Consider the following 24,795-nt stretch of genomic DNA (forward strand, 5'->3'; position numbering starts at 1 on the left):
CAATAATTATTATTTTTTAAAGTATAGCTTAAATAAATAGTTTTCTTATTTCTAAAACAGACCTAGTAATGTTTATTATTTTCAGAATTTTTGAAGAAAAAATGGCGCTAATGATAACATTTTGGTCTGCAAGCTTGCAAGAGTGCGAGATCGCAGCACCTAGACATCGTAGAGAGCTCGAGTTTGAAGAAAAAGTTAAGCTTTATCAATTAACTTGTTTACCGAATGTTTTGAGAGCTTAGAACCATGGTTAAATACTTTAAATAATTAGTTTTTAATTTTCAATGCAAACCTTTAAGAATTTCTAACGAGTTTTCCAAATTTAAAATTTTAGCACTGCTAAAAATTTAGAACAAAATTATTCCGAATTTTAAAAAATTAGAGATTGCTTTGATTCTTGTACTAAATCAATAATAAACCTGCATCTTACTGGTTCTTTAAATAAAATAAGATAAAATAATTTAATTGCCAAGTAAAAGTACGAAAGGGCGATTTGAAAATGATCGAAGATGAAAGTGATGAACAGACATCGCGTGGTAAGCTTGAAAAATACTTAAAATGCGAAGATTTTCTCTGATTTTTTTAATATTTAAGTAATTGTAAAATTTGAACCAGTCGACTACGAATCCGATCCTGAAGTTATTGTGAAACAGGAAGAAGAGGAACAACCACAGGATATAGAAAAACGGTCCACGATCCGAGCTGTTAAAAAAGGTAAAATTAAGACAGAACCAAAAGAAATTGTCGAAAAAGCTACACCTTCAAAAAAGGATACAAATAACAATAGTAATGTCATAAAGACAAAAACATCAGAAAAGGATACAAATAATAATAGTGTGGTAAAAGCGACACCTTCTAAAAAGGATACAAACAATAATAATGCCGAAAAAGTGAAATCTTCAAAAAAGGTGAAAAATGTCGAGAAAGCGAAAACTCCGTCTACAAAAAAGCGGAAAATGAAAAAGGAAGTAACTGAAATTGTCGAATTGAAGCCACCACCTTCGAAAAAGCGTAAAATTGCCGCAGAAGAAACTTTAGAAGAGCTGTTTCTGCCTGATCATCTTGAAGAAGACAAAGACTGTTTATTTAGGTGTTCTGAAAATAAAATTGTGTGCTTGAAGTGCTTGAAAGGAGGTAAAAAAGACTTGCAATTTTGCATTGGAGGCTGTAACAAAAAGTTTCATAAAGCATGCCTAAAATCAGTGGAAGAGTCATCAACAAGTGAAGATGATCCAGACATCAACTATTTATGTGATCTTTGTAGCAAAGGAGTCAAGGTATGCGCAATTTGTTCTGACGATTTACTTCCAGAAGACGAAAACAATTTCACATGTAAGCAAGCTAAATGCAGTGAAAAGTATCACAAGAAGTGCTTAGAAAAATTAAGCAAGAACTCTAAAACATGCCTTAAGCATTATTGTCATACTTGCCATTTGTATGATCGATCAAGGGATGCAAAAATTGTTTCTTGTGTCAAGTGCCCACTATCGTATCATGCTGATATTCTTTGTATTCCTGTTGCAACACAAGTCATATCCAAGACACAAATAATCTGTCCACGTCATCAACAAAAGAAGTTGAAGCCAATTAATGTTAATTTGTGTACATTTTGTGGTCAAAATGGGAAGTTAATTCTATGCGATACATGTCCACGAGCATTCCATAGAGCATGCATGAGTGTTGAGGTTCCAGATGATAACAAGAAGCTATTTAGATGCGATGAATGTACTGTTGGAATTCTTCCTTTATATAACTCAATTGTTTGGGCAAAAGTTGGAAATTTTCGTTGGTGGCCTGGATTTGTTATGATTCCTTGGACCGTACCTTTAAATTTATTAAGTAAACAGAAGGATGACACAGAATTTTGCGTTAGGTTCTTAGGAACTTATGATTTCTGCTTCACTACATACAACAAGGTATTAAATTTTAAAATTAACGTATTTTTTAAATTTAAATTATCCACAAAATTTCAAATTTTTAACGGATTTTTATAATTATTTGTTTTCTTTTATAGGTATTTACGTATGCGAATGCTGACACGATTGAAACATTGAAATCCACAACTAAGCTCAACATAGCATACAATAAGGCAATAACAGAAGCAAGACAATTATTAGAAATTTTAGAAAAAAATGAAAAAATGGAGTTGTCAAAAACAAGTTCAAATGAATTTAATGAGACTAGACGAGAATTAAAATCATCTAAAGCTGTTTACAAGCCAATCCAAATATGTCGTCCAGTTAAACCTGTTAAATTAAAGAAAATATCACCAGAACCATGTAAATGTAGTCCAACTGACAAATCACCATGCGATCGAAGGAGTGAATGCATAAATGCAACATTATGTATTGAATGTGATGACTCATGTCCTGCTGGAAAAAGGTGCCAAAATCAAAGAGTTAGAAATCGTGACCATGCTAATTTGAGAATTATTGAAACTAAAGGACGTGGATTTGGAGCTTTTTGTACTGAAGATATTGAGCCTAACACATTAGTTATCGAATATATTGGAGAAGTAATTAACACTGACGAATTGAATCGACGTTTGCAGCGAAAAAAGGAAAATAATGAAAAAGAATATTATTTCTTGACTATTGAAAATAATTTATGCATCGATGCTGAATTTTATTCCAACAAAGGACGTTTTATTAATCATTCCTGCGAACCTAATTGTGACATTCGAAAGGTCATTGTTGATAGCTTAACTCGAATTGGAATTTTTAGTAATAAATTTATTAAGGCTGTAAGTATGAACTAGCTTCAATCTCCGTAAATGTCTTATGTTACGTAAATTTTACGTACGTCAAAAAACTCATATTTTTCAAATATTTTTTGACCGTTAATAATTTAATAAATTTATCTTAATTTATTTTAGGGCTCAGAAATAACATTTAATTATCAAATGGAATTTGTCAAAGGATATGGTATTAAATGTAATTGCGGTGCTGCTTCTTGTACTGGTGTTATAGGTAAATTTTTCAAGACTAAAAAAGACAAGGCTGGATAAGTTGTGGCTAAATTTATTCATATTTAATGACGTTTTTTTGTACTTTAAATTGAAAATGAAACGAATAAAATTTATTTTGAAGTAAATTGTCGGTAAGTTTCTAAATATATCTATTAGTGTGGCTGAATATCTGCAAAATTGCTAAGAGAGGCTTACAAATGTCAAAATGCTGTTGTATGGTTTTAAATTCTGAAAAATTTAATTTGTATGGTTCAGAAATTTAAATTTTTAAAATACGTTATTGTGTTATAAATTTTGTTCTCTTTTACTTTTATTAATTATTTTAAAACAAATAAACTTTTTATTTAGCTGGTGGTGGTGTTGGGAAGTCAATTGGTGGAAGAGTTGGCCAGTTTGGTGGACGTGTGGGGAGTGTTGGGAAATTTGGGAAGTTTGGAATGTTGTTATCACCGCCTGGTCCGTTAATTCCAACAAGATTTGCACTCAATGCCTTTAACAAAATTCCAACCAAAGTTGCATCAATTTGATTGTTGACATGTGCCCTTGCCTTAACTCCTACATTAATGATGTCTCCAACATTGTTGCTGTCAATTTTTGATGGACCATCTTGAGCAAGACAGACTGCAGCGAATGCAATGACTAAAATTGCGACAAATTTCATGATGAATTTGATATTGTGTTGGAAGCCTAGATTCTTCAAAACTGAACCTTTAATTGTCTTATTGTGTCTTATATATATTCCGACTGATTTCTTATCGTGAATAAGGGTTTTGTACAAAAGCTATGGTATCAAAAGTACCCATAAATATGATTAAATGATATAATAATTTGCTGTATTTCTGGTTCAATCAGAAGTCTTATTGCAGTAATCCTTGCGCAACTTTGAAGATTTTCAATATGATGGTGTTTTAAGCATTTTCAATGGTTTTTTGTAGCTAGCTGAAATAGCAATAAGTGATTTCATGGACATTTCGATGTCACAAATCAGGAAGGAAAATTAAAAGTCCAATTAAATTTCATAACCGTTTTCTGAAATTCAAATTTTCAAAACCATACAAATTCACAACGCAGTGTTCTAGTTTATGATGTTCTAAAGGGTCCCAAACAATATGATTGTTCTAAAATTCAAATAATAACGGTCAAATTTGAAAAATATCCGTTAAACTTTTCTTGAATTTGAAAAAGACCTAAATTTGCTAAATTCCTCAATAGCTTCTCGTGCTGAATACTTTTAAGGATCAGGAAAATTACATCATATGTTGAAATTTCTACAGCCACTACATTTTTTCGAAATGAGACATTAAAAATTACTGTCTTAAGCTTCCTAAATTCTTCAATGCTGATAGCAACATCTGTTTATGTGATAAGACCTTATCGTGACTTGCTATCAAATTACTCAGACCAAAATAAAGTTAAATGAATTTTTTAATGGTGAAAATTTAAAAATTAAGTATGAAATTAAGTTTAATTTTGTTGCTCACAATAGCTGTACTTGAATCATCAAATTCATCGGAATTAAGTCTCGAAGACTTGAGTTTTGAGGATGATAGTGTTGAAATATTTGAAAATAATGAAGATCCAGTAATGAACATAATGGCTGATATTATGCATTTGAGATTAGAAAATTTAGTTGACAGTGATGACATTATGGACCAAATTCCTGCATACACTGAGACTACATTGCCTATAAACTCGTACATGATGGAAATTTTGGATGATTTACGGAAGGCTAGAAAACATGAATCATAGACTGCTATGTGTACACAAGTTGTTTAGTGATTAACGGAATGTGATTAATGTGACTGCTGTTAATCTTTAATGCTAATCTCTGCGATAAAACTTGATTAAAAGACTTAATCAGCACAAATTATCTTTAAAATCAATTTTATATAAAATTGGTTAAAATTTTTATATATTTTATTAGTTCCAATTTAAGCTCCGACAGTAAAGGATCAAAATGAAATTTCTGGCTGTAATCACACTTTCCTGCTTAATTGCATCTATTGCATCAGCACCAACTCAAATATCAGACAATAATATTGGTGACATTGTCAATGTAGGCGTCCGGGCAGATGTTAATGTCAGCAGTCAAGTTGATGTCACTTTAATCAATATCATGGCTAAGTTAATCAATCAAAATCTTGCCCTTATTATTCCACCACCAAACGATGATGGACAACCAATTGAACCAGCAAAAGCACCAGCACCAGAGCCAGTACTTCCAAACATCCCTAAAATCACACCTGAAATGATTGAGCAATTCAAAGCCTTACTTTCAAACAAAGTTTAAATTTATTTAATAATCATGTGATTTTTATAATAAAATAAATAATTAAATTTTTAAAACACCCAAAATTAATTAGTCACTGTCTATGCTTATCAATTGTCAAATCACCTTTAAATTTAATAACTGTAAAATTATTTTCAAATTTCATAACGGTTAAAAAATATTTGAATTCCGGTCACACTGTCATTTTCCAACCCTGCTCCAATCATAATAAACAAAATAGTCATCAAAAAATTGAATTTTTGTTAATTTAACTAAAATAAGAGCTTGAAACATGGAAGAAGAAGTGGAACAAGATAAAACGGCAGAGGAAGAAGCACAAGAACGTGCGGAATTACAAAAATATATCGATGAATTAAAGGAAAAATTGAAATTAAAAAATGAATTGCGTGAAAAAAATATAAGTCGTGTACTTCCGCAAGATGAATACTTTACAAAGCTTGATTCGAGTCTTAAGAAGAACACAGCCTTTGTCAAGAAGTTAAAGCAATTTACAGCGGCTCAATTGGATAGTCTGATGAAGGATATGAGTGGATTAAATCTTACAAAGTACATTTCTGAAGTTTCGTCAGCACTAATGGAAGCAAAACTGAAAATGACTGATATACCGCCAGTAATCACATTGTGTTCTCAACTTTATCGTGTCTATGCTGATTTTGGACAAACATTCTTTGAAAATTGGCAGAAAAATTTAACAATCAAACCTGGCGAGAAAGTTCAGAATATGAGTAAATTGAGGGTTGATTTGCGGTTCTATTGCGAACTGATTAGTGTCGGTATATTCACTAATAAGGTAGGATTGTATAACAAATGCATATAACTCAGTTAATGAATGTTTTCATTGATTTTAGATGGGATTGCCACTTTTAGGATCAATTCTGATGAATCTGATACTGCAGGACAAAGAAGAACACACAAATCTTTCAATAATCTTATCATTTTGTAAACATTCAGGCGAAGAATATGCCGGATTAACATCCAGAAAGATACTCTTACTTGCTAAAAAGTACAATATTCAATTGCCATCGTCGTCACTTTTACCACCTGATAAGCAACAAAATCTAAGGAATTTACTACGTGATTATCATCAAACTGTATGCAAGCACTTGAAGCAAGAGCATAAAGATCTCCAGTCAGCTGAACGTTCAAAACGTAAAGCAATGGAAGCACGTGGTGAGATATCTAATGAAAAAAGGGAACAATTAGAAATGCTGCAATCAAATTATGAGAAACTTGTTCAATCCACAATATCACTAAGTGATTTATTGAATGAAAATATGCCAGAATTGCCAAAAGAACCAGAAACTCAAAATGAAGGCAATATCGTTGAAATTCTAGAAGATTTAAATGATGTCCAGCTTGATATGTGGGGAGATGAAGACACAAAGTCATTCTATGTTGATCTCCCTGATTTGAGACAATTCCTGCCAAATTTTCATGGACGTAAAGAATCATCAGAACCATTGCCTGAAGTCCAACAAGTTACAGAAGAGGCACTCGATGAAGAAAATCCAGCGGAACCAGAATTAAATGTTGAAGAGGAAGCAATTATGAAAGAAATTGAGGAAGAAGCAGCAAAGCCTGAAATTGAAAAATCGGAATTAGAAAAGCCACAACAAGAAAAAGTCGAAGAACTGGAACCAACTCAAAATGAAGCAGACGAAAAGCCAGCACAGCAAAAAACTCAAATTTTAGGCAAACATCATCTTGAAAATTTCTTGGCTAATTTACCAAATTGTGTAAATCGTGAATTAATTGATTCCGCTGCTATTGACTTCCTGCTCAATTTTAACAACAAACCAAATAGGAAGAAGCTTGTTAGAGCACTTTTTAATGTTCACCGTACTCGTTTAGATCTATTACCGTTACTAGCAAGATTTTGTGCTATTATTAACTTAGTGACATCAGATGTCGCAATGGAACTCAGTCAAATGCTCAAAGTTGACTTTAAATTTCATGTGAAGAAGCGTGACCAGATTAACATCGAGTCTAAAATCAAGGTTGTACGATATATTGGTGAAATGACTAAATTTAGTCTATATCCACGATTGGAAGCATTAATGTGCTTGAAATTGTTACTCAGTAACTTCCAGCATCATCATATTGAAATGACTTGTGCATTTTTGGAAGTTTGTGGAATGTACTTGTATAATTGTAAGGATTCAAGGCTCAGAACTAGCGCACTACTGGAACAGATGATGAGATTAAAGAAAGCAATGACTTTAGACTCGAGACATGCCACGCAAATTGAGAATTGCTATTATCTTGTGAAACCTCCAGAAGGAGGTGTTAAAGTGAGGCAGAAAATACGAACGCCTATCCAAATGTACGTCCGGTACTTGATATTTGAGGAACTTCATAAAGGAAATGTCGAAAAAATTGTTAAATATCTACGACGTCTTAATTGGGATGATCCAGAAGTCAGTGATTATGTCATAAAATGCCTGACTAAAGCTTACACCTTCCGATGGCACTTGATTCGTTCCTTAGCTGATGTTGTTAGTGCTCTCAGTTCCTATCAAGAAAAAGCTGTGATGAGAGTCATTGATGGAGTTTTTGAAGACATTAGAGCTGGTCTAGAAATTCATTCACCGAAATTAGCACAGCGACGTATTGCAATGGCTAAATATTTGGGTGAACTGTACATCTACCGACTTGTAGAGTCACAGAATGTCTTTAATACTTTGTACAGCATTATTTCGTATGGTGTAACATGGAATAATGAAATTATATCACCTGTTGATCCACCTGAATCATTGTTTCGATTGAAGTTAGCATGCACGCTGCTGGATACTTGTGGAGCTTATTTCCAAAGTTCATCAAGCAAAAAGAAGTAAGTAACGACATTTATAAATTCAAATTTTAACGATTTTTGAAAATTCAAATTTTTAGAACTCTGTTCCACATTTTAAATTGTTGCTAACCGTTATAAGTTTAATAATTCACAGGCTTGACTGCTTCCTCGTTTTTCTTCAAAATTATTACTGGTTCAAGAAGAGTCATCCAATCTTTAAATCATCAACAGAAACTGGCGATCTATTTCCTTTCCTAATTGAACACATGTACAAAGAATGTCTGCATAATTTACGTCCAAAATTGAAGCCATTCAAGTCATACGAAAAAGCACAAGAAGGAATTGAAAAGTTACGGCAACAAATGTATCCAAATCTCGGAAATGAAAGCGAAAGTGACAATAAATTACTCGGTACGATAGTTGAAAATGAAAGTGACTATACATCGGAAGCTATTGTCGAGTCTGATGATGAAACTAATAAGCCACGATCGGAAATTGAAGATTTTCCAGATGACGACGAAATGGATATTGATGAGAATTCTCAAATGGATGAGGGAAAATCGGAAGAAAATAAGGAACCTGAAAAAACGGAAGAAGACATGGAATTTGAAGCAATGTTTGATAAATTAGCTGCAGACTCATATCAAGAAAGAATTAAGGAACTGCCAAAAGTCACAACACGTGATATTCCAGTACCAATTTCAACAAAGACTGTCAAAAAGACTTATGAACAGCTACAGGTAAGGAAGTTCAATTTAATTTATTTAATTTTCTATTAATCCAAAAATTTCCAATAATCAGGATGTTGAAGAGACTAAAAGTGATTCAGTTCCATTTGTTCTTATGGTAAGGAACACAAAGAGTGGAAAGCAGCAGTTCCGTAACTTTATCGCACCGTCTGACAGTGAATTAGCTAAAAATTTGAAGATGCAGGAACAGAAGATTAAAGAAGAGCATGAACGTGTCAAACGACTAACATTGAACATCACAGAGAGACTTGAGGAAGAAGATTATCAAGAATCATTGCAGAAATCGCCAGCATTCAATCGACGACCAAAAGTTCAAAAGTTTAAGCATCAAAAAGGAGTTCCAGACATTGACTTTTAATTTTGATTTTAATTAATTTTAATCTGTTTGAAATAGATAGAATCTTTTGGAAAATTATATTTGACTTTTTATTGATTGTTTTATGCTTTCAGGATGAATATGGCATGTCAGGCTTATAATGTTAGTGACATGCAAAAATAATTATAAGTGAATAAGAAATGCATTAAAACTCAATTTATATAACATGTCATGGATTTAATTATGTCCAATATTAATATTTTATGACTTTTATCCATGAATGCAATATGAATAGCTGGTTACATAGTTTTATTATCCTGGAAATTGACATTAAACATGAATTAAATTTTTTGTGCTAAAACATTATCAACGGTCAAAAATTATTTGAATTTAAAAATCTAGTACTTCATGCAAGAAAAAATTTTAATTTATCTCTGTAATTAAAGCAGTAAAATTTGTGCTGATTAGACAGAAACACTCTTAATGGCAGTAGCTGAAATGTCAATGAATTTAAATGAATTTAACAAAATTTTATTTTATTCTACAACGATCATTTAATTTTTGAATTTTTTTAGCAATGCTTACTGGATGTTTACATCCAAAAAATTAGAATCAAAACAATAAGCAGCAATTTTTAAACAATTTTCATTTTTGTGCTTTTTAAAGCTTATTCGAAATGAATAACTTACCAAGAGTACAAAAGAAAACAAAGAACAACAAATTGAATGGATTTTCACTGCATGCCATTGAATTAGCAGGCAGAAAAGTCAGAGATTGTAAGTAATTTACAGATCCCGAAACTGATGAAATTTGATACTTAAATTATCATGCAATTTAGTTGGAATTAAAGTAAATAAGCTATTGTTTTATCTTTTAAAATACTTAGATGAAGATACTTTCGTGACAGCAAAAGACATTGAACGAGCAAAACCGTCTTGGGATCGAATGTCGACAGAAAAACGGGAAAGCTATAAGGAACGAGCACGAAGATATAACGTGAAAGTTACTAGTCATCAAGTGCGGTATAATTCACTTGGTCAATCCGTCACCGAAGTCGATAATCAGAAGAATCAAATTGAAGAAGAAAGGAACAGAAGACGGAATGAAATCGAGCAATTATTAAGGGACGCAGCTGATCTTAGAGAATTGGACACCAAAGTATTTTATTTTATGTCAGCATCGCACTTTTATGAAGACTGCAATGTGATACTTCCAGCAGAAATTGCATTTGCAAAGTTTAGTCTAAAAGAAGGAATTATGGATACTTTGCATGTAGAGATAAACCCAGGAGAACTTCCAATTGGATCTGCTTATAAAGCACAAAGTTTAGCAGACAGCACTCATAGATATCCACTTCCACCAGAATGTTTCGGAGAATCAAATTATCTGAAAATTTTATCGAAAATTATGGAATTTCTGCCTGAAGATGAGGAACTTCCAATTTTTTTCACTGAAGGAATTGACGACATGCAGTCTGAAAGTAAAATTCATAAAGATAATCGAAGAGCATTAAAATATGTTTTCGAAGCTGCCCAAGAGTACGACGTGGCTAGTGACATGAAAATTTATTCAATCCTCGAGCTATTCCACTTCCTTCAAGAAATCACAACTAAACTTAGGAACGAACAAGATCCAGACAGCTATTGCAAACCATTTAGGAACTTAACAGCTGCACATACAGCATTTAAGCAGACAGAAGCTGAATTTTTATATAAATCAGAATCATGCGTGTATCATGAAGGAAATGACTCAATTTCATTTTGTTGCCTTAACAAATGCATTAGATTTGGATACATCATTTCAAAATGGTGCGCTGCTGGTTTTAAGTATAAATTAAAGCCTGGGTGTCATTTTCCAAAGAATCATTTGAGCATGTGATTAATTTTTTTTATAGGACATATTATGAACCTAGATGTATATGACTGAATCTCAATAAAATTATACTTTATTTTGTATGATTAATGGATTTTTTTGATGAATTAACTTTTAATTTGTCATGCTTTATGAGGAACAAGTAACGTTTTTTAAGGAATTGAAATTCATCACCGTTAATTTTTGAAAATTAATTTTCAAATATTTTTTGACCGTTATTATTTGAATATATTTTGTTCGTTATTTTTTGAGCACTTTTCTTCCAAATTAATGACAGAAATCATCGTTATCAATCCTATTGAAACAATGAGTAATCCTAGATAACAACAAAGAATCATACATGCTGAGTCACACTCAACAATAATCCTTTATCAACGAATGTTCAAAATCCATTAGTCAAGCATAATTTATGACTTGTTGAGTTTTGTACAAACTGGAACTGATATATTAGATAGTGTAAGCAACATCTTTTGTGGAAGTCATAAATTTAACAGCAAACAAAAATGATAAAAACAAATTACGATGGAAATTGCACATGCACTATGAATATAGGATTGTAGTCGATTTATAGAACATTTATATGGATAAAAAGTCGTTTATTGGTAATCAAATTCCTCTAAATTACAAAAAAAAAGAGAGTCATACACAAGTTTTTGAGATTATTTATGGGTTCATCGAAATGCATTATTTTTAGCACATTCATATATCCTCCTATATATTATAAATTATTCAGCATAGTATAAATTACACAAGTTGAGTCAGTAGAATTTTCTGTCTTTATGTTTCATGGACTAAAAACACACACACAAATCGTGGATGTAAAGATGACTTTTTTGGAATATATCGTTTATTTTTAAATATATTATATCTAGAAACTGGAGATGAATCATCACATCAATCGAATTGGGAGAATTTCCTGTAATAATAAGAAGAGAATTGAGAATATGCAGCATGTATCTTGTGAGTTTAATGATTGAATTAAAATGACTAAATTTTTTATGATGAGCAGTATGAGAAGATTAGCAGATAAATTATTTCCAAGTAATGATTAATGCATGACTCAGTTCAAGCGATAAATTGTTATCATGAAAAATTTATAATCTGTTGTCCGTAATTCGATGGATGATACGATTCACATTTCTGGAAGGATTTAAGGGCTTTGGTGTTGTTTTGTCTAACTGGATCTTCTTATTCTATGTGATTATCAATTGTTGACACTATTGAGTTACTTGCTTTGGCTTTAAGATGCTTATATACTTCAAATTTTAGTTAAAGCTTAAAATTTTGTTGATAATCTCTAGAACTTTGAACAATTTTGTAATTTTTGGTAAAAATTATACTTTCCATTAGTTCTTGCTAGTCAATTTAATACTTATCTTATAAATTATGCTTCTGACATTGTTATTAAGCTGTTAAATAGCCAATTAAAGCTTCGAAATCAGCAAAAATTAAAGATTTCTTTATGTGTACTAAATAATTGAGTACTAAAATCTTCCAGATTTTTTAAAAATAAATTAAACGGTTTTTCTAGAAATTTGAAGATATTCTATTAATCCAGCCTAATTTCACAGATTTTCCCAATCCAATCCTTCCAAATATGTATTCCTTAAATCCACATTCCACCAACTTATTCACAATAACAATATTAATGAAAAGTTTATGAAAGCTCTGAGTCAAAATGTGTGAAGATGAGAATATACGTGACCTATGAAGCAGGACGTGACACAATGAGTAGATACGAAATGACCGACATATTTTGGTTAGTTACATACACTCAACACCGTTATCATACAGAAACATGTAATGCTTTTGTATGTTGTAAAGCTATCCATTTTTTGCGGATGGACTTTGACAAAAATTTCAATGAAAATGGGAAAATTCTCGCCTTAAATTGAAATTTTGCGTACAGTAAGTAAGTAGTATAGTAGGCATTCTATGTTATAGACTATAGTTCCGTTTCTTTGAAATGCTTTTTCATTAGTTCATCGTAAAAGGATCCTTCAATTACATTCGACGTTGATGATGCTGCTGGTGGCTGTGGAGCACGTCCTTTCGAGTGCTTTGCTGGACGCTTCACTTTATTCTCACTTCCATCTAATGACGATGCTAAAGAGACACTTGATGATGATAAGTGTGTAACAATTTGTAAGGGATCATTAGTGAGCATCATTTTAGCATTTACTGTATTTGTCTCAGTCTCTTTCATAATTTTATCGCTGTCGTGGGCGACTGCGTCCTCAATTATCTTCGGTATTAACGTTTCTGTTTGTACTTTTTCATTGTTTATTTTCAATTCATTATTTTTGGATTCTGGTGCTATTTCTGTCGTCTCATTATCTTCTTGAATAATCAATGGTACATTCAGGTATTCCTTATCTTCATCCTCTGAGACAGCATCCTTAAATTCATCAAATTCTACTTCTTCTTGGTCACTTTCAGTCTTATCAGTTTCAATGACTTTATCATCGATTTTCGTATTCTCGAGCTGTTCATTTGTCACAACTTCTTCATCCTCAATGCTCAAAAAACTAGAATCATCTGGAATTGAGCTTGATGAATTGACAAGACAATCCAGATTCTCTTCTGGCTTTTGAACCATTAAATTAGTTACATTTACATCATCTGCTTTACTATTCGACACACTAACTTCATCCACCAAGGACTTATCATCCATACAATTTGCAACATTGATATCATCGTTTACCTTTTCAACAAGCTTATGATTGGATGGTGTAGCCAGCGGCAAATTATTCTCTTTGATTGCTGACATTTCATTATTCCTTTTCAACTTCATCCATTCAAGGAATTCATTATAATCAGCGTCATTCTTTGTCGTTTCTTTTGCTTCGGTGGCTTTCTCGACATTTTCCATCTGAAGCTTACGATAAGCTAATATAATCTCATCTGCTGTGAGCTCTTTTATTGATGCTTTACGTGGGGTCGATGGTGGTTGTTCAAAAACTTGATTGCTTTCTGGTACTGTGATTTTTCGTGATATATCTGTTCCTGCATTCTCCTTCAAAAGATAATATTTTTGTTTTAAAACGTGAAAAAATGATTTCAGCAAACTTTTTCTTCTTTTTATGCTTTTTTGGACGTGCAAAATTATTTTATTTTCTGTATGTGCGCATTTTTGTTTCTTTTTGTGGCTTGATAAGTTTATAGGATATTGAGTTTTGAGCAGTTGTTTTGAAATTTTCATGTGATCACATTTTTATGGTCAATAAACATTGTAAATGATTGGAAATTGAAGACGATTGATGATTTTTAAGGTCATTTTGAAATAAATTTACTAATGAAATCTTAGCTGTTGTATGGCTTTAAAGCATTTTAACTTTAAATTGACAAATGTATGACTTTAAATCATTTAACAACTTAATTTGGCTGTTGTATGGCTTTGAAACATTCAAAAATTTAAAATTGTCTGTTGTTTAGCTTTGAAGCATCTAACAACTTTACAAATGACTGTTGTATGGTTTTAAAACATTCATTCAATTTTATTTGACTGTTGTATTGTTGTATAATGTTGTCAAATTATAACTGTTGTATAGTTTTGATCAATTATTTGAAAATTTACCGTTATAAAACCTAACAAATGTTTTTCAAATTTGAAAAATAACGGTTAATTTACACTTTTCATTTTTTGTGAGCCTTTCATAAAGTTTTCAAAGTAAAAATTAAAGTCTAGAGCAGTGATGGACATCCTGTGTGCTGCGACACTCTAGTGTGCCCGCAAAAAAATTTGGAGATGCCACCAACCGTATGTTATGTACGGTTTCGATTGAGGCTAACCTCAAAAAGTATGCTACTAAAAATAAAAGTTTGTCCACCACTGGCATTTACTTTAAAGGGAAGTTAAAATGCGCCGAGTAACGAAACTAATTTCACGCTATAAGTAACATCCCTCAAACTCATCATTCTTCATTGTAAAATGTCCTTTAAATTATTCCACATATCCTTCTATAAAAACTCACCTCAATAAAAGCTCCTCTTTGATGATGCTGTGAATGTGTTATTGGATAACGTTGATATGATGGTGATATGGGACTGGAATAACCCGAACTCATCATGTCATCATATCTTATGAGTGAGGAAAAAAAAAAGAGAAATGATAAAAAATTAATGAAACATCCATTCACGTTCTAGCGAATATGTAGCATGTCATCCTACTTGTAATCAAACGATGGCTTGCGGCGTGACTCGAGATTCTCATAAGAGTAATTCATTTGATTGTTTCCATAGATTGGCATTTTCTCAATGGAATATCGTCTCATGTGCTGAATGTCATCATTGTCATCAATTGATTGGTTAGTTCCAACATCCGATAAATTACTTAAACTTATATTCTGCATTAATTGGCGTGATACAATAAAACTGCTGTCAGTTTTTGCATCCTGCATGATAATTTTATTTGCATAGTTTACACTCTTTGAACTAAGTCGGAATACTTGCATGTAGCCATGCTCTTGTGCTAATTGAATCATATCGTCAATTTCCTGAAAAGAGAAGGATCATTAATATTGTTGTGGATGTATAAGAATTGAAAAATCCACTTGCCTGTTCACGAGAAACTAATATTGGATGTATAATATTCTTATAGATCTTCATACTTCCACGACTTGATGGTCCTAACAGCCATATCAAGAAAATCACTTTAATTTCATTGTAGAATGGGAACCAGGGAAGTAGAGCATCTGTGACTAGTTCAAGGCATGTAAATAAGGCATAGACAATCCAAAATACCAGCCATTTAAGGTATTCTTTAAGATTCTTATTTCGCACAGCCTTAAATGATCTGTATGCTGGATAAATTATCGTAAATAATATTTTAAATCCAGGATACAGGACCTTATCGGTAAATCCTCTCGGTGCAATGAAAACAGCCAGAAGTGATGTTAGTCCAAAAGACATAACACTCATTCGTGGAAATGGAAATCTTGATATCATTTCCAATATTGCGCTAATACGAAACAGCAATTGTTTGATAAACTCTTTAACAACGCTCATTGACACATTTGTAGTACGACGAACAAAAACAGCACTATCGATGTTATTTGTATTACTATACGCTCTTACAATCGATCTATTTTCATCATTGCCAAAATTTTCATCACCATTCTGCATTCTGTTTACGCGTACATACGACTGCGGTTGCCTTACATTCTCAGTCATGTCAAAGTCATCGGTATTTGTCACTTCAAAGCGATTGATAAGATCATTTATGTTTGAATTTCTACGAAACATCCTCGTGAGTAAGATATGAGTAATGTGGCTTATCTCTCTAAACACTTTACAGCTTCAGAACCAGTAATTTGAGTATTTGAGTAAGTATGTGGCAAACAAACAATTAAAAATGAAAATAGATGAAAAATATGTTCGGGAAAATCTTTGCGTTGAAATATTTCTTTCCCTTCTTCTATTTTTAAATCATTTTCTGTGCTAAATAATGATATTTTTCCCCTTTCTGGCACTTTCTTCTTACTACTTTCTTCTTGAATCACTTGAACTGCATACTTCTTGATCACTGGATTTTAATTTTAATGTACTTTAGACGAAGTAACATCAAATTCCTTTCTGTCTACGACCGCAACAAAGAATGAATTGGAAATTCCCAAAAAAAAAAAAAATACACTTCAAAATATCAAGTTTGATCTTCGAGTTACAACTGAACAGCACAGACTGAAAAGGGATAAGAAAAATCAGAGAATTTTCACACATTTGGGGAGAAAAAGTCTATTTTTGTATAAATGGGAGGATCAACAAAAAAATGAAGGCAGAGAAAAGTGATCTTCTCTGTTTATTTGTCACTTTTTACTTTTCGTTGCGGCACTGCCATGTGATCGACGTCTGTTTTATGTTATTTTCTTCTTTTTTTCCTTCTCTGAGTAAGAGATTAAAGGCACAGAGAATGAAAAAAATTGAGAGAGCTGCTGTGCATGCATGGGAAAATAAGTAAATCATTGAGTGCAATCGTCTGTGACGAAATAATCTATGCTCAAGGACGTTTTGTGAATGTGATTATGCAATTAAAATTAAAATAGCACGCGTATTATGAGAATTAAATGGGATTTGCTCGAGTATAGTAGTTTTAGAATAGATTTATATGCAGCATACATTATGCATTCATTTAGTGCGGGATTATGTTGGCTTGATGAACATTTTTTGGATTTTATGGAGCTTATATGGGAATGCGGTTTTAATTATGATGCTGAATTAGCGTCTATTAAAGTTTTAATGCTGGATAAATGGAATGAAATGATTTTGTTTTAGATATGAGGGAGAGAGGGCGTAGGATGGGCATGCTTTTGCATACTTTAAAGCAGTGATGATCAAACTGTGTGCCACGGCACACTACCAATCCGACGAATTTATCTAAAAATGCAATGAACTATATACCGTGTGGGGTTTCGATCGAGGCTTACCGGAGTGATGTGCCGAAAAAAAGTTTGGACAGCACTGCCATAAGAGAATATAATCTTCAAATTTTGAAATGTTTGTAAAATATTCAACTACTGTTTTGTATTTACACTTATGAGCATGTACGAAAAAATAACTTAAAAAGTGTTTACTTAAAGCGCACTATGTGAGAGAAATAAAGATCCAGTAGATATCGATCATATTTAAGTAATTCATAATAAATCAGCTATGAAGGGATTGTAATTAGACAGAGACATTCGATTCTAGACTAAGCTTCAATCCCTTGATGGAAAATTCTTCGTTCATCGCTGTGTGATAATTAAGTTCTCAAAAATAAAGTCAATCTTCCATCGAGCTACTTCAGATCCCAAGCAAACATTTGAATATGAAGCACTTGCCCATTAATAGCTATTGATATATTTCCGACTATAATACTCAATGACTCTGAAAATGTTTATGATAGATAAGCAATTAAAGTGAAAATTAGTCGCAATTCTGATCTGTATTTTGTCACTTAAAATAAGAATTATAGATTCAGAACTGCAGGAATGTAATCCAGTCCACAATAATAAATGACCTATTCAAAGAGGTTGACAACAGTAAATAAAACAATAAATTAAATTAAGCAATAACAATTAAGACATACATAAATTAGACACTGATCATCAACTTCCGAATTATTCAGAATTTACGATCGGATTTGGCCTTGATCACAAAGCATAATCTTGCTTTTTTTCAAGATTACTTTTGAGCACCAATTTACTAGTTCCTACCGTTTGGTTTTTATTAATTTGAGGCAAAATCGGTTTTTTACGAAATTTTTCACCTATCTATAGGAAAATCTAAGCAATTCCGATCTATTGCTTTTTTTCTGTGGCACCTGCATTTACATGCATTTACCTGCATTTACATGCATTTACCTGCATTTACATGCATTTACATGCATTCATATGCATTTACCTGCATTTTCATGAAAAAAAATGTAAGTTCCTCCCCCTTGGCATAATCATGCATAACCAAAATATTGAGAATAAACAAGTCCAGCTCTTTACTCAGTCTGCTCATACTCTCAATAATCTTATAGAAATGATTTCAAATTGAACTTGTTCATATATGCTACTTATTATAGAAAAATAAAAAAATCCACTTGATGATCAGTCACAACGCGACATTTAGTGTGGTAGGACGGAATCATAATGTCCATTCAAATACTTCAGAAACAGTATCGAAATCAATACTTGGCAGCCTTTATCGGTAATTTTTAGTGCATTAAATATTCAGCATAAGTTATTTTCTGTGAAATTGAGCATAAATGGATAGTTTGTTGAAAAATTAGTGTCAATTTAAAATTCGTAATAAACCTGTTGATGGATATACTTCAGTATTGTGTAGAGTTTGATGGATGGAAGACAATATAGCGTTTACTTCCTTTCATCTTGTCTGTTTTGTTGTGGTTTAAAAGAAAATCGTGAAGATTTGTGGTCAATGGAACTTACAGCCGATTGTTTACAAACATTACAGTTAACTTTCTTTACTATTGATTGTGCATTAACCAGTTTTAAACTGTATCTTTAGATATTACGTATTACAACTTAAGCATTTTAATGCTGTATTCAGCATGCAGAACAAGTGAAAAAAGATTTTAAGCTGATTCTTATTAATATAGACAATTAGCAGAACAACAAATGCATCTGCAAGCCTTCCATTGTCTACTCAGTGCATTCAAGTGTCAATATGTGCAAATCAGCAGCGACAAAATGTATAGTTAGATGACAATCACGTTCAGTAAAGGTCATAGACATAATTTTTTGCAGTAAACAAAAAATTCCAATTATAAATGAAGAATGACCTTAAAAAACGAGTAGCTTGGATGTATAGTAAAATTAGACAAAATGAGGAAGTGTAAATGAAAAGGAACAAGAAGCATGTCATGGTCCAAAAGTTTATAATATTGTAATCAAGTTTTAATGTTTATAATTGTCTAAAATTTTATACTAGAATCTTGGATTTAAATTGCAGTAAATTGTTTTGGACTTTAAAGTCATGACATCCTAGAGTGAAGTTCTTAAATGATGTCTTCTAACAGTCAATGACTTACTCACCTAAATGAGTGTGCTCATAAGAATATTCAATCAATATAACTGAGACTGTCCAATTTTGTGATCATAATCATGCTTCGTGTCTATTCGGGGTTTTACAGTTAGGAAGAGTAGGGATGATACCGAATGATAGCTTTGTATCTAAGTAATCCGAGTAGCTCAATGTAGTCGCTAGGGTACTTCAAAGTCGAGGCGATGACAGCACGACGTGGAAGTGACCTGAAGTTTAGTTCTTGTAGTGGGTCCAAAGTATCATTTGATATGGACGAACAAACTTGAGTCGACAATGCGTATTCGAAATCGGCTTTTTTGTGTTACGTAATTTACACATAGCCCCATTCCTCAAATTTAATATTCTTACAAATTGTAATTCGAAAAGATTTGTCGAAAACATTGAAAATTATCAGCTACAGAGTATAAAAGATGAAGATGTTATGGGTTATCGTTTATGTTCGGCACTTAATCAATGAACATGACACATTGAAGAAGAAAGTGTGGATTATAATATAAGCGATTATATGAGGCTTCATAATGAGGCATTGTCTGACAAGATGTTATAAACTATGAGTCAGTTCTTCGTTATCTCGAGCGGCATGTCTGGGCAAGTTTCATGGGTAGCAAGTACGTTTCTAAATAGTATCTTCGTCATTTTCGATTATGCTGTAGTACTCGGAAATGTTATGATGCAGAATCAGTGTTGACTTTGTCTAATGACCTTGACCTTATGAGATTGTAAACAAAGTTGACCTTCAAAACAGAATAAATCAGTGGTCGGCAACTTATGTTGAAAATGTCATGAACCGTATGTCGTGTGCGGTTTCGATTCAGACTTCCCATCAAGTCGTGCCACGAAAAATAAAATTTTGTCCACCACTGGAATAAATGATCAGAAAAGGAATCACTTGAACAAGAACTTACTGTCCAAGCCTTGAATAATTCTTTATTTCCACAATCCACTAATTCCATAAATTTTCCTTCAATTTCTTCCACAACAGTTCAACTAACTGCATTCATATTCGGAATTGTTATCGGATTCACCGGACCAAACCTTGAACTCTTTAAATCTGTCAATTCCCCATTAAAAAATGGCAAAATAATAACCGAAGAAGAAGAATCATGGATCAGCTCACTTTCTGCATTCGGTGCAATTGGATTTGTTCTAATTTTTGGCTGGATATCTGAAAGATTTGGACGTAAAGTTGCAATATTACTCATCGGTATTCCTCAAACGGTATGTTATATTATTGTGTATAGTCAGCACGTCCATATAAGTAATAATTTATATTAAATTTTTCAGTTAAGCTGGATATTTATGGCCCTTGCAGATGATGTCTTACTGATTTATATATCACGTTTATTGTCCGGCGTTGCTGGTGCTGGATGTTTCTTTGTCGTACCAGTTTATGTTGCTGAAATATCTGACAAGAGAATTCGTGGCACATTGTGTGCATCATTTTCAGTCATTTGCAACATTGGTATATTTCTCGAATTTATTATCGCTGAATATACACATTTTGCAACGGCTGCAATATTCATTGCCTTAGTGTCTATAGCATTTGTTGTTGGATTTTTATTCATGCCTGAATCGCCACAATATTTGATATCAAAGAGAAAATATGATGAGGCTGAAGTTGCTTTTAAGTTTTTGAGGGGTCAAAAGCCGACCGAGCAGCTTGTTGATAATCACTTGGATGACTTTAATTCACTGAGGCAAATCTCAAAAGATAATGAGACGAGTCAATCACAGCTGAAAATTTTTAGACAGCATATTTCCAATCCAGGAACTATTAAAGGAATTTTAATTGCTATTGTTGTGGCACAATTTCCTGTCATGTCTGGATGCTTTGTGCTGATTACCTTTAATCAAGGGATTTTTAAGGCTGCTGATGTATCTGTGCTTAGTATCTTCTGGTCATCTCTTGCATTCGCATTCATCCAAATTATTGCTGCTCTATGTACCGCTAAGTATGTGGACAGAGTTGGCAGACGGAAGATTCTGATTGGTTCCTCATTTTCAACTGCTATTTGCTTGGCTATTTTTGGTGCTTACATGTTCCTGAAGACGAGATCATCTGTTGATTTGACTAGTGTGTCGTGGATCGCTCTTGTGAGTTTATTGATCCAAGTCTTTGTGTCATCAGTTGGCATCATTCCAGTTCCTAACTTTTATGCACCTGAAATTTTGGATCAAAAGGTAATTTTATCTCAATTTTATGTTAGTTCCTTTAATCATTCCTTCATTCCTTGCAGGTCCGAGGACTTGTCATCTCAGTATGCTCATGGTGGTCATGGATCGAAGGCTTCTTCATTATAAATTTATATCCATCAGTCTCAGAATCATTTGGAATTGACTCAGTCATTCTTTTCTTTGCTGTAACTAGTTGCTTCTGTGGATTCTTCACAATATTCTTCCTGCCAGAAACAAAAGGACGGAACTTGGAGGATATTGCTAAATCTATTGGAAAGTCTGATGGCGATAATAACAATAATAACAATAATGATGATAAAGCTGTTCAAGTCAGTTGAATCTTTCTGGATGATGCTACTTGACTTTATATAAATGCTGAGATATATGTAGATGTTAAGCTAGAGTTATAAAGAAGGAAGTTTGAGGAGAAATTCTCCTTTAAAAGCCATCATGAATTTTTGGATATGATCTATTATGACGAAGTTTGTCGGAACTACTTGTGCCTTATATATTGTTAGACTTTTAAGAATCCATTCCATTTTATTGTTAATTATGTTATGTCTACTTGTGATTTATAACTGTTATGTCTACAAACTTCAATTTGAACAATAAAAGATAAAATATTTAATTTAAGCAAGCTTTGACTTTTTTGTTTTGAGAATATTTTGATTTTTGGCTTAATTTTTTATAGAGGAAAGGTAAAGATGAAGCTATTTAAATTCTGTGCAAGCTCGACTAAGAATCAGTTTATAGCCACAGCAATCGGTAATTTTTCATCAATCAGCTCAGTCTAAACTTGTTGAAATCATCGATAAATTAATTATATTCCAGTCAATCTCCTTGCACTCAGTCATGGACTTGGTCTTGGTTGGTCATCGCCAGCAATTCAATATTTAGCATCTGAATCAACTCATTTGAAAGCCGGACCAGCAAGTCATGGTCAATTGTCATGGATAGGTAAAGAATTAATGATGTATTAATCCCCGATTGTACATTTCTAATTGTCATTCAGGAGCCTCAATCACATTAGGAGCATTAGTCGGAACATTACTTGCTGGCTGCCTTGCAGAATGTATGGGAAAGAAGAGGTCACTAATGATCTTAGCATTGCCAAACTTTGGATTTTGGGTATTAACTTACTTTGCAATCTCAGTCAGAGAGATCATCATCGGAAGATTTATTGGTGGAATAACAGGTAAGAGTCCAAAAGTGACCGTTATTTTTTGAAAATTAAAAGCAGGTCAACATTTTTTGAACTCCAAAAATACGTTATAAACAAAACTCTTATTTCACATTCAGGCGGTGGAATATTCCGAATATTATCACTCTACATCGCAGACATAGCTGAGAATAACATTAGAGGTGGCCTGGGGTCAATTTTTCCACTTATTATGTACACTGGCATGCTGATCATGTTCATTATGGGATCTTATATGAACTACTTTGTTGTATCCGGATTATCTGCAACAATTCCAATAGCTGCTTACTTTTTGATGCTTCGATTGCCTGAAACTCCGCATTTTTTGATTCAACGAATGAAGTACGATGAAGCACTTAAGTCTCTCAAGTTCTACAGAACCTTACATCCCAAGAGTTCAGAAGAAGAGATCAAAAAAGTTGAGGATGAGTTCGAAATGATGAAAATTGCTGTCGAGAATGCTACATCCGAAACTGTTCAGTGGAGTGATTTCAGTAAATTCAAACATTTTAGGCAGTTCCAGTTCCTTTATTAATTTAAAATTCTTCTTTAACTTCCAGTGACCAAAAAGGCAAAGAGAGGAATGGCACTTGGAATATTTCTCGTGTTTCTCCTGGCATTTTCAGGAAACACTGTCATTATGCAGTACACAGCATTTATATTCAAAATTACTGGCTCATCGTTGCCTCCAAATGAGGCTTCCATAATTATAGCTGCAATGCAAGTTATCGGAATCTTAATTATGGGCTTGCTTGTTGACAGGATTGGAAGACGAAAATTGATGATTATTTCATGCGTTGGATCTACAGCGACTCTGACTCTTATGGCTATTTATACATTGTGCAAAGAAACTTGGGCAGGTCTGGGTGGCACGTGGATTCCAGTGTTACTGCTGATGCAGATAATTCTTTTTAATTCTATAGGTATTTCGTCGTTGCTGTTCGTAATGTGTGTCGAAATTGTGCCATTTAAGGTAGGATAGCTGAATTAAGGGATTTTGGGTCATTTATGAATTGCTTTTTTCTAGATTCGCGAATATTTTGCCTTCATATCCATGATTTTTGTGTCGGCATTCATGTTCATCACTTTAAAGGTAAGGCTTTTTGGATAATCAGTGCTATATTAAATAATAATTTAAAATTTATGCTTAATCAGGCTTTCCCTCAAACTGCTGTTGCTCTTGGACTATCAGCATGCTTTTGGTTTTTTGCATCCGTATGTGCGATTGGAGTTTTCGTCTTATTTTTCTTTATGCCAGAAACAATGGGAAAGGATTTGCTTGCTGATCAGTAGTGTCTAAATTCATAAGTGTATTAAATGTCTAATAATTTGGAAATAAAATTAATTTAAAATCGCAGTATATATGAATTTTCCGATAATCTAGTACGTCAAGTTGAAAAACCGTTCAGCTAAAATTTGAACTTTTTGTGCTAAAAAATATAAGGGGAAGAAGTCACGAAAAATATTTGAAATTATTTGCCGTTAAAGAAGGGATAAAACTACGCAGATTCAAGAAAGTAAACAAGAAACAAATACAGATACAAGTTTGCCGTGAGTGACAAAAGTGAATTAAAATATTGTGAAATATCTAAGGATTTAAAGTTTGTTTAATTTGAAAATACATCTTAACTATCGGTGAGTCAAATTTCATGTGTTATATCTATATTCCTATTTAAATTTATTGATTTCCACGTGCAATTATTGATGACTGCAATTTTAATTTATAATTCAATAATAATTCGCTGTATCTCCCCAATCTACTTAATAATTCATAAATTCTGGCTTTTCGAGAACATTCGACATGTGTGCATGTTACAGACAAATCATATTATAAGTGCAAAGTACACCTTTTGTAAGGAAAGTACCGATAAGCATTTTCAAGATTTTTTTCTGTTTTTGTTTTTGAC

At 32.7% G+C, this 24,795-nt stretch overlaps 7 protein-coding genes across 12 annotated transcripts in view; 6 read left to right on the forward strand and 1 right to left on the reverse strand.

Annotated features, from left to right (window-relative positions):
- Positions 1-484: 484 nt before the first annotated feature.
- Positions 485-3,025, forward strand: LOC139099663 (nuclear receptor binding SET domain protein-like). The gene is made up of 4 exons (XM_070652188.1): positions 485-536; positions 595-1,916; positions 2,015-2,743; positions 2,876-3,025. Exons 1-4 carry the CDS (start codon positions 500-502, stop codon positions 3,005-3,007), a joined length of 2,220 nt encoding a protein of 739 aa, XP_070508289.1. The 5' UTR covers positions 485-499; the 3' UTR covers positions 3,008-3,025.
- Positions 3,026-4,413: 1,388 nt separating this feature from the next.
- Upf2 (UPF2 regulator of nonsense mediated mRNA decay) lies at positions 4,414-9,213 on the forward strand. The gene is made up of 4 exons (XM_070652137.1): positions 4,414-6,048; positions 6,107-8,088; positions 8,204-8,789; positions 8,851-9,213. The coding sequence occupies exons 1-4, from the start codon at positions 5,530-5,532 to the stop codon at positions 9,154-9,156; spliced, it is 3,393 nt and encodes a 1,130-aa protein (XP_070508238.1). The 5' UTR covers positions 4,414-5,529; the 3' UTR covers positions 9,157-9,213.
- Positions 9,214-9,730: 517 nt separating this feature from the next.
- LOC139099655 (protein maelstrom homolog) lies at positions 9,731-11,031 on the forward strand. The gene is made up of 2 exons (XM_070652180.1): positions 9,731-9,890; positions 10,001-11,031. The coding sequence occupies exons 1-2, from the start codon at positions 9,791-9,793 to the stop codon at positions 10,990-10,992; spliced, it is 1,092 nt and encodes a 363-aa protein (XP_070508281.1). The 5' UTR covers positions 9,731-9,790; the 3' UTR covers positions 10,993-11,031.
- A 530-nt stretch (positions 11,032-11,561) lies between these two features.
- Positions 11,562-16,537, reverse strand: LOC139099621 (uncharacterized). Of its 4 annotated transcripts, none has more exons than XR_011545325.1 (5): positions 15,544-16,537; positions 15,157-15,482; positions 14,961-15,066; positions 12,872-14,002; positions 11,562-11,902 (listed from the first exon to the last, which is right to left on the reverse strand). XR_011545325.1 is itself a non-coding variant. In XM_070652135.1 (5 exons), the coding sequence occupies exons 1-5, from the start codon at positions 16,228-16,230 to the stop codon at positions 11,876-11,878; spliced, it is 2,154 nt and encodes a 717-aa protein (XP_070508236.1). In that variant the 5' UTR covers positions 16,231-16,537; the 3' UTR covers positions 11,562-11,875. The 4 variants fall into 4 exon arrangements, 2 of the variants coding, with proteins under 2 accessions (XP_070508236.1, XP_070508235.1); XR_011545326.1 differs by having other exon boundaries at positions 12,759-14,002; XM_070652135.1 differs by having other exon boundaries at positions 12,995-14,002.
- Positions 16,538-18,599: 2,062 nt separating this feature from the next.
- On the forward strand, positions 18,600-22,327 carry LOC139099585 (facilitated trehalose transporter Tret1-like). The gene is made up of 4 exons (XM_070652094.1): positions 18,600-18,657; positions 20,498-20,733; positions 20,800-21,696; positions 21,753-22,327. Exons 1-4 carry the CDS (start codon positions 18,600-18,602, stop codon positions 22,026-22,028), a joined length of 1,467 nt encoding a protein of 488 aa, XP_070508195.1. The 3' UTR covers positions 22,029-22,327.
- Positions 22,328-22,394: 67 nt separating this feature from the next.
- LOC139099586 (facilitated trehalose transporter Tret1-like) lies at positions 22,395-24,181 on the forward strand. Its single transcript, XM_070652095.1, has 6 exons — positions 22,395-22,455; positions 22,522-22,647; positions 22,703-22,885; positions 22,990-23,382; positions 23,449-23,744; positions 24,044-24,181. Exons 1-6 carry the CDS (start codon positions 22,395-22,397, stop codon positions 24,179-24,181), a joined length of 1,197 nt encoding a protein of 398 aa, XP_070508196.1.
- A 185-nt stretch (positions 24,182-24,366) lies between these two features.
- LOC139099693 (uncharacterized) overlaps positions 24,367-24,795 on the forward strand; it is a 62,870-nt gene continuing 62,441 nt past the window's right edge. For all 3 annotated transcript variants that reach the window (XM_070652220.1, XM_070652222.1, XM_070652221.1), the window contains exon 1: positions 24,367-24,523. The gene's annotated coding sequence lies outside the window, so the exon portion shown is untranslated. The remainder of the gene's footprint in view (positions 24,524-24,795) is intronic.

This window comes from Chironomus tepperi, unplaced genomic scaffold (genome assembly GCF_022539635.2).
Source record: "Chironomus tepperi strain 1889 unplaced genomic scaffold, CSIRO-AGI_Ctep_v1 contig_479, whole genome shotgun sequence".
In the NCBI taxonomy this organism is placed as follows: domain Eukaryota; kingdom Metazoa; phylum Arthropoda; class Insecta; order Diptera; family Chironomidae; genus Chironomus; species Chironomus tepperi.

Bases quoted from the DNA above. Each gene is read 5' to 3' on its own strand.
- LOC139099586 (XM_070652095.1), top strand. From the start codon at position 22,395: ATGAAGCTATTTAAATTCTGTGCAAGCTCGACTAAGAATCAGTTTATA. The intron at 23,383-23,448 runs GTAAATTCAAAC...TTTAACTTCCAG, and splicing joins TGTTCAGTGGAGTGATTTCA to TGACCAAAAAGGCAAAGAGA. The intron at 23,745-24,043 runs GCAGGTCTGGGT...ATGCTTAATCAG, and splicing joins CATTGTGCAAAGAAACTTGG to GCTTTCCCTCAAACTGCTGT.
- LOC139099585 (XM_070652094.1), top strand. From the start codon at position 18,600: ATGTCCATTCAAATACTTCAGAAACAGTATCGAAATCAATACTTGGCA. The intron at 20,734-20,799 runs GTATGTTATATT...TAAATTTTTCAG, and splicing joins TCATCGGTATTCCTCAAACG to TTAAGCTGGATATTTATGGC. The intron at 21,697-21,752 runs GTAATTTTATCT...CATTCCTTGCAG, and splicing joins CTGAAATTTTGGATCAAAAG to GTCCGAGGACTTGTCATCTC.
- LOC139099655 (XM_070652180.1), top strand. From the start codon at position 9,791: ATGAATAACTTACCAAGAGTACAAAAGAAAACAAAGAACAACAAATTG. The intron at 9,891-10,000 runs GTAAGTAATTTA...TAAAATACTTAG, and splicing joins AGGCAGAAAAGTCAGAGATT to ATGAAGATACTTTCGTGACA.
- LOC139099621 (XM_070652134.1), bottom strand. From the start codon at position 16,230: ATGTTTCGTAGAAATTCAAACATAAATGATCTTATCAATCGCTTTGAA. The intron at 15,483-15,543 runs GCAAGTGGATTT...TTCTCTTTTCAG, and splicing joins TATTAGTTTCTCGTGAACAG to GAAATTGACGATATGATTCA. The intron at 15,067-15,156 runs GTAGGATGACAT...CTCACTCATAAG, and splicing joins AAGCCATCGTTTGATTACAA to ATATGATGACATGATGAGTT.
- Upf2 (XM_070652137.1), top strand. From the start codon at position 5,530: ATGGAAGAAGAAGTGGAACAAGATAAAACGGCAGAGGAAGAAGCACAA. The intron at 8,089-8,203 runs GTAAGTAACGAC...AATAATTCACAG, and splicing joins AGTTCATCAAGCAAAAAGAA to GCTTGACTGCTTCCTCGTTT. The intron at 8,790-8,850 runs GTAAGGAAGTTC...TCCAATAATCAG, and splicing joins AGACTTATGAACAGCTACAG to GATGTTGAAGAGACTAAAAG.
- LOC139099663 (XM_070652188.1), top strand. From the start codon at position 500: ATGATCGAAGATGAAAGTGATGAACAGACATCGCGTG. The intron at 537-594 runs GTAAGCTTGAAA...TTAATATTTAAG, and splicing joins TGATGAACAGACATCGCGTG to TAATTGTAAAATTTGAACCA. The intron at 2,744-2,875 runs GTAAGTATGAAC...AATTTATTTTAG, and splicing joins GTAATAAATTTATTAAGGCT to GGCTCAGAAATAACATTTAA.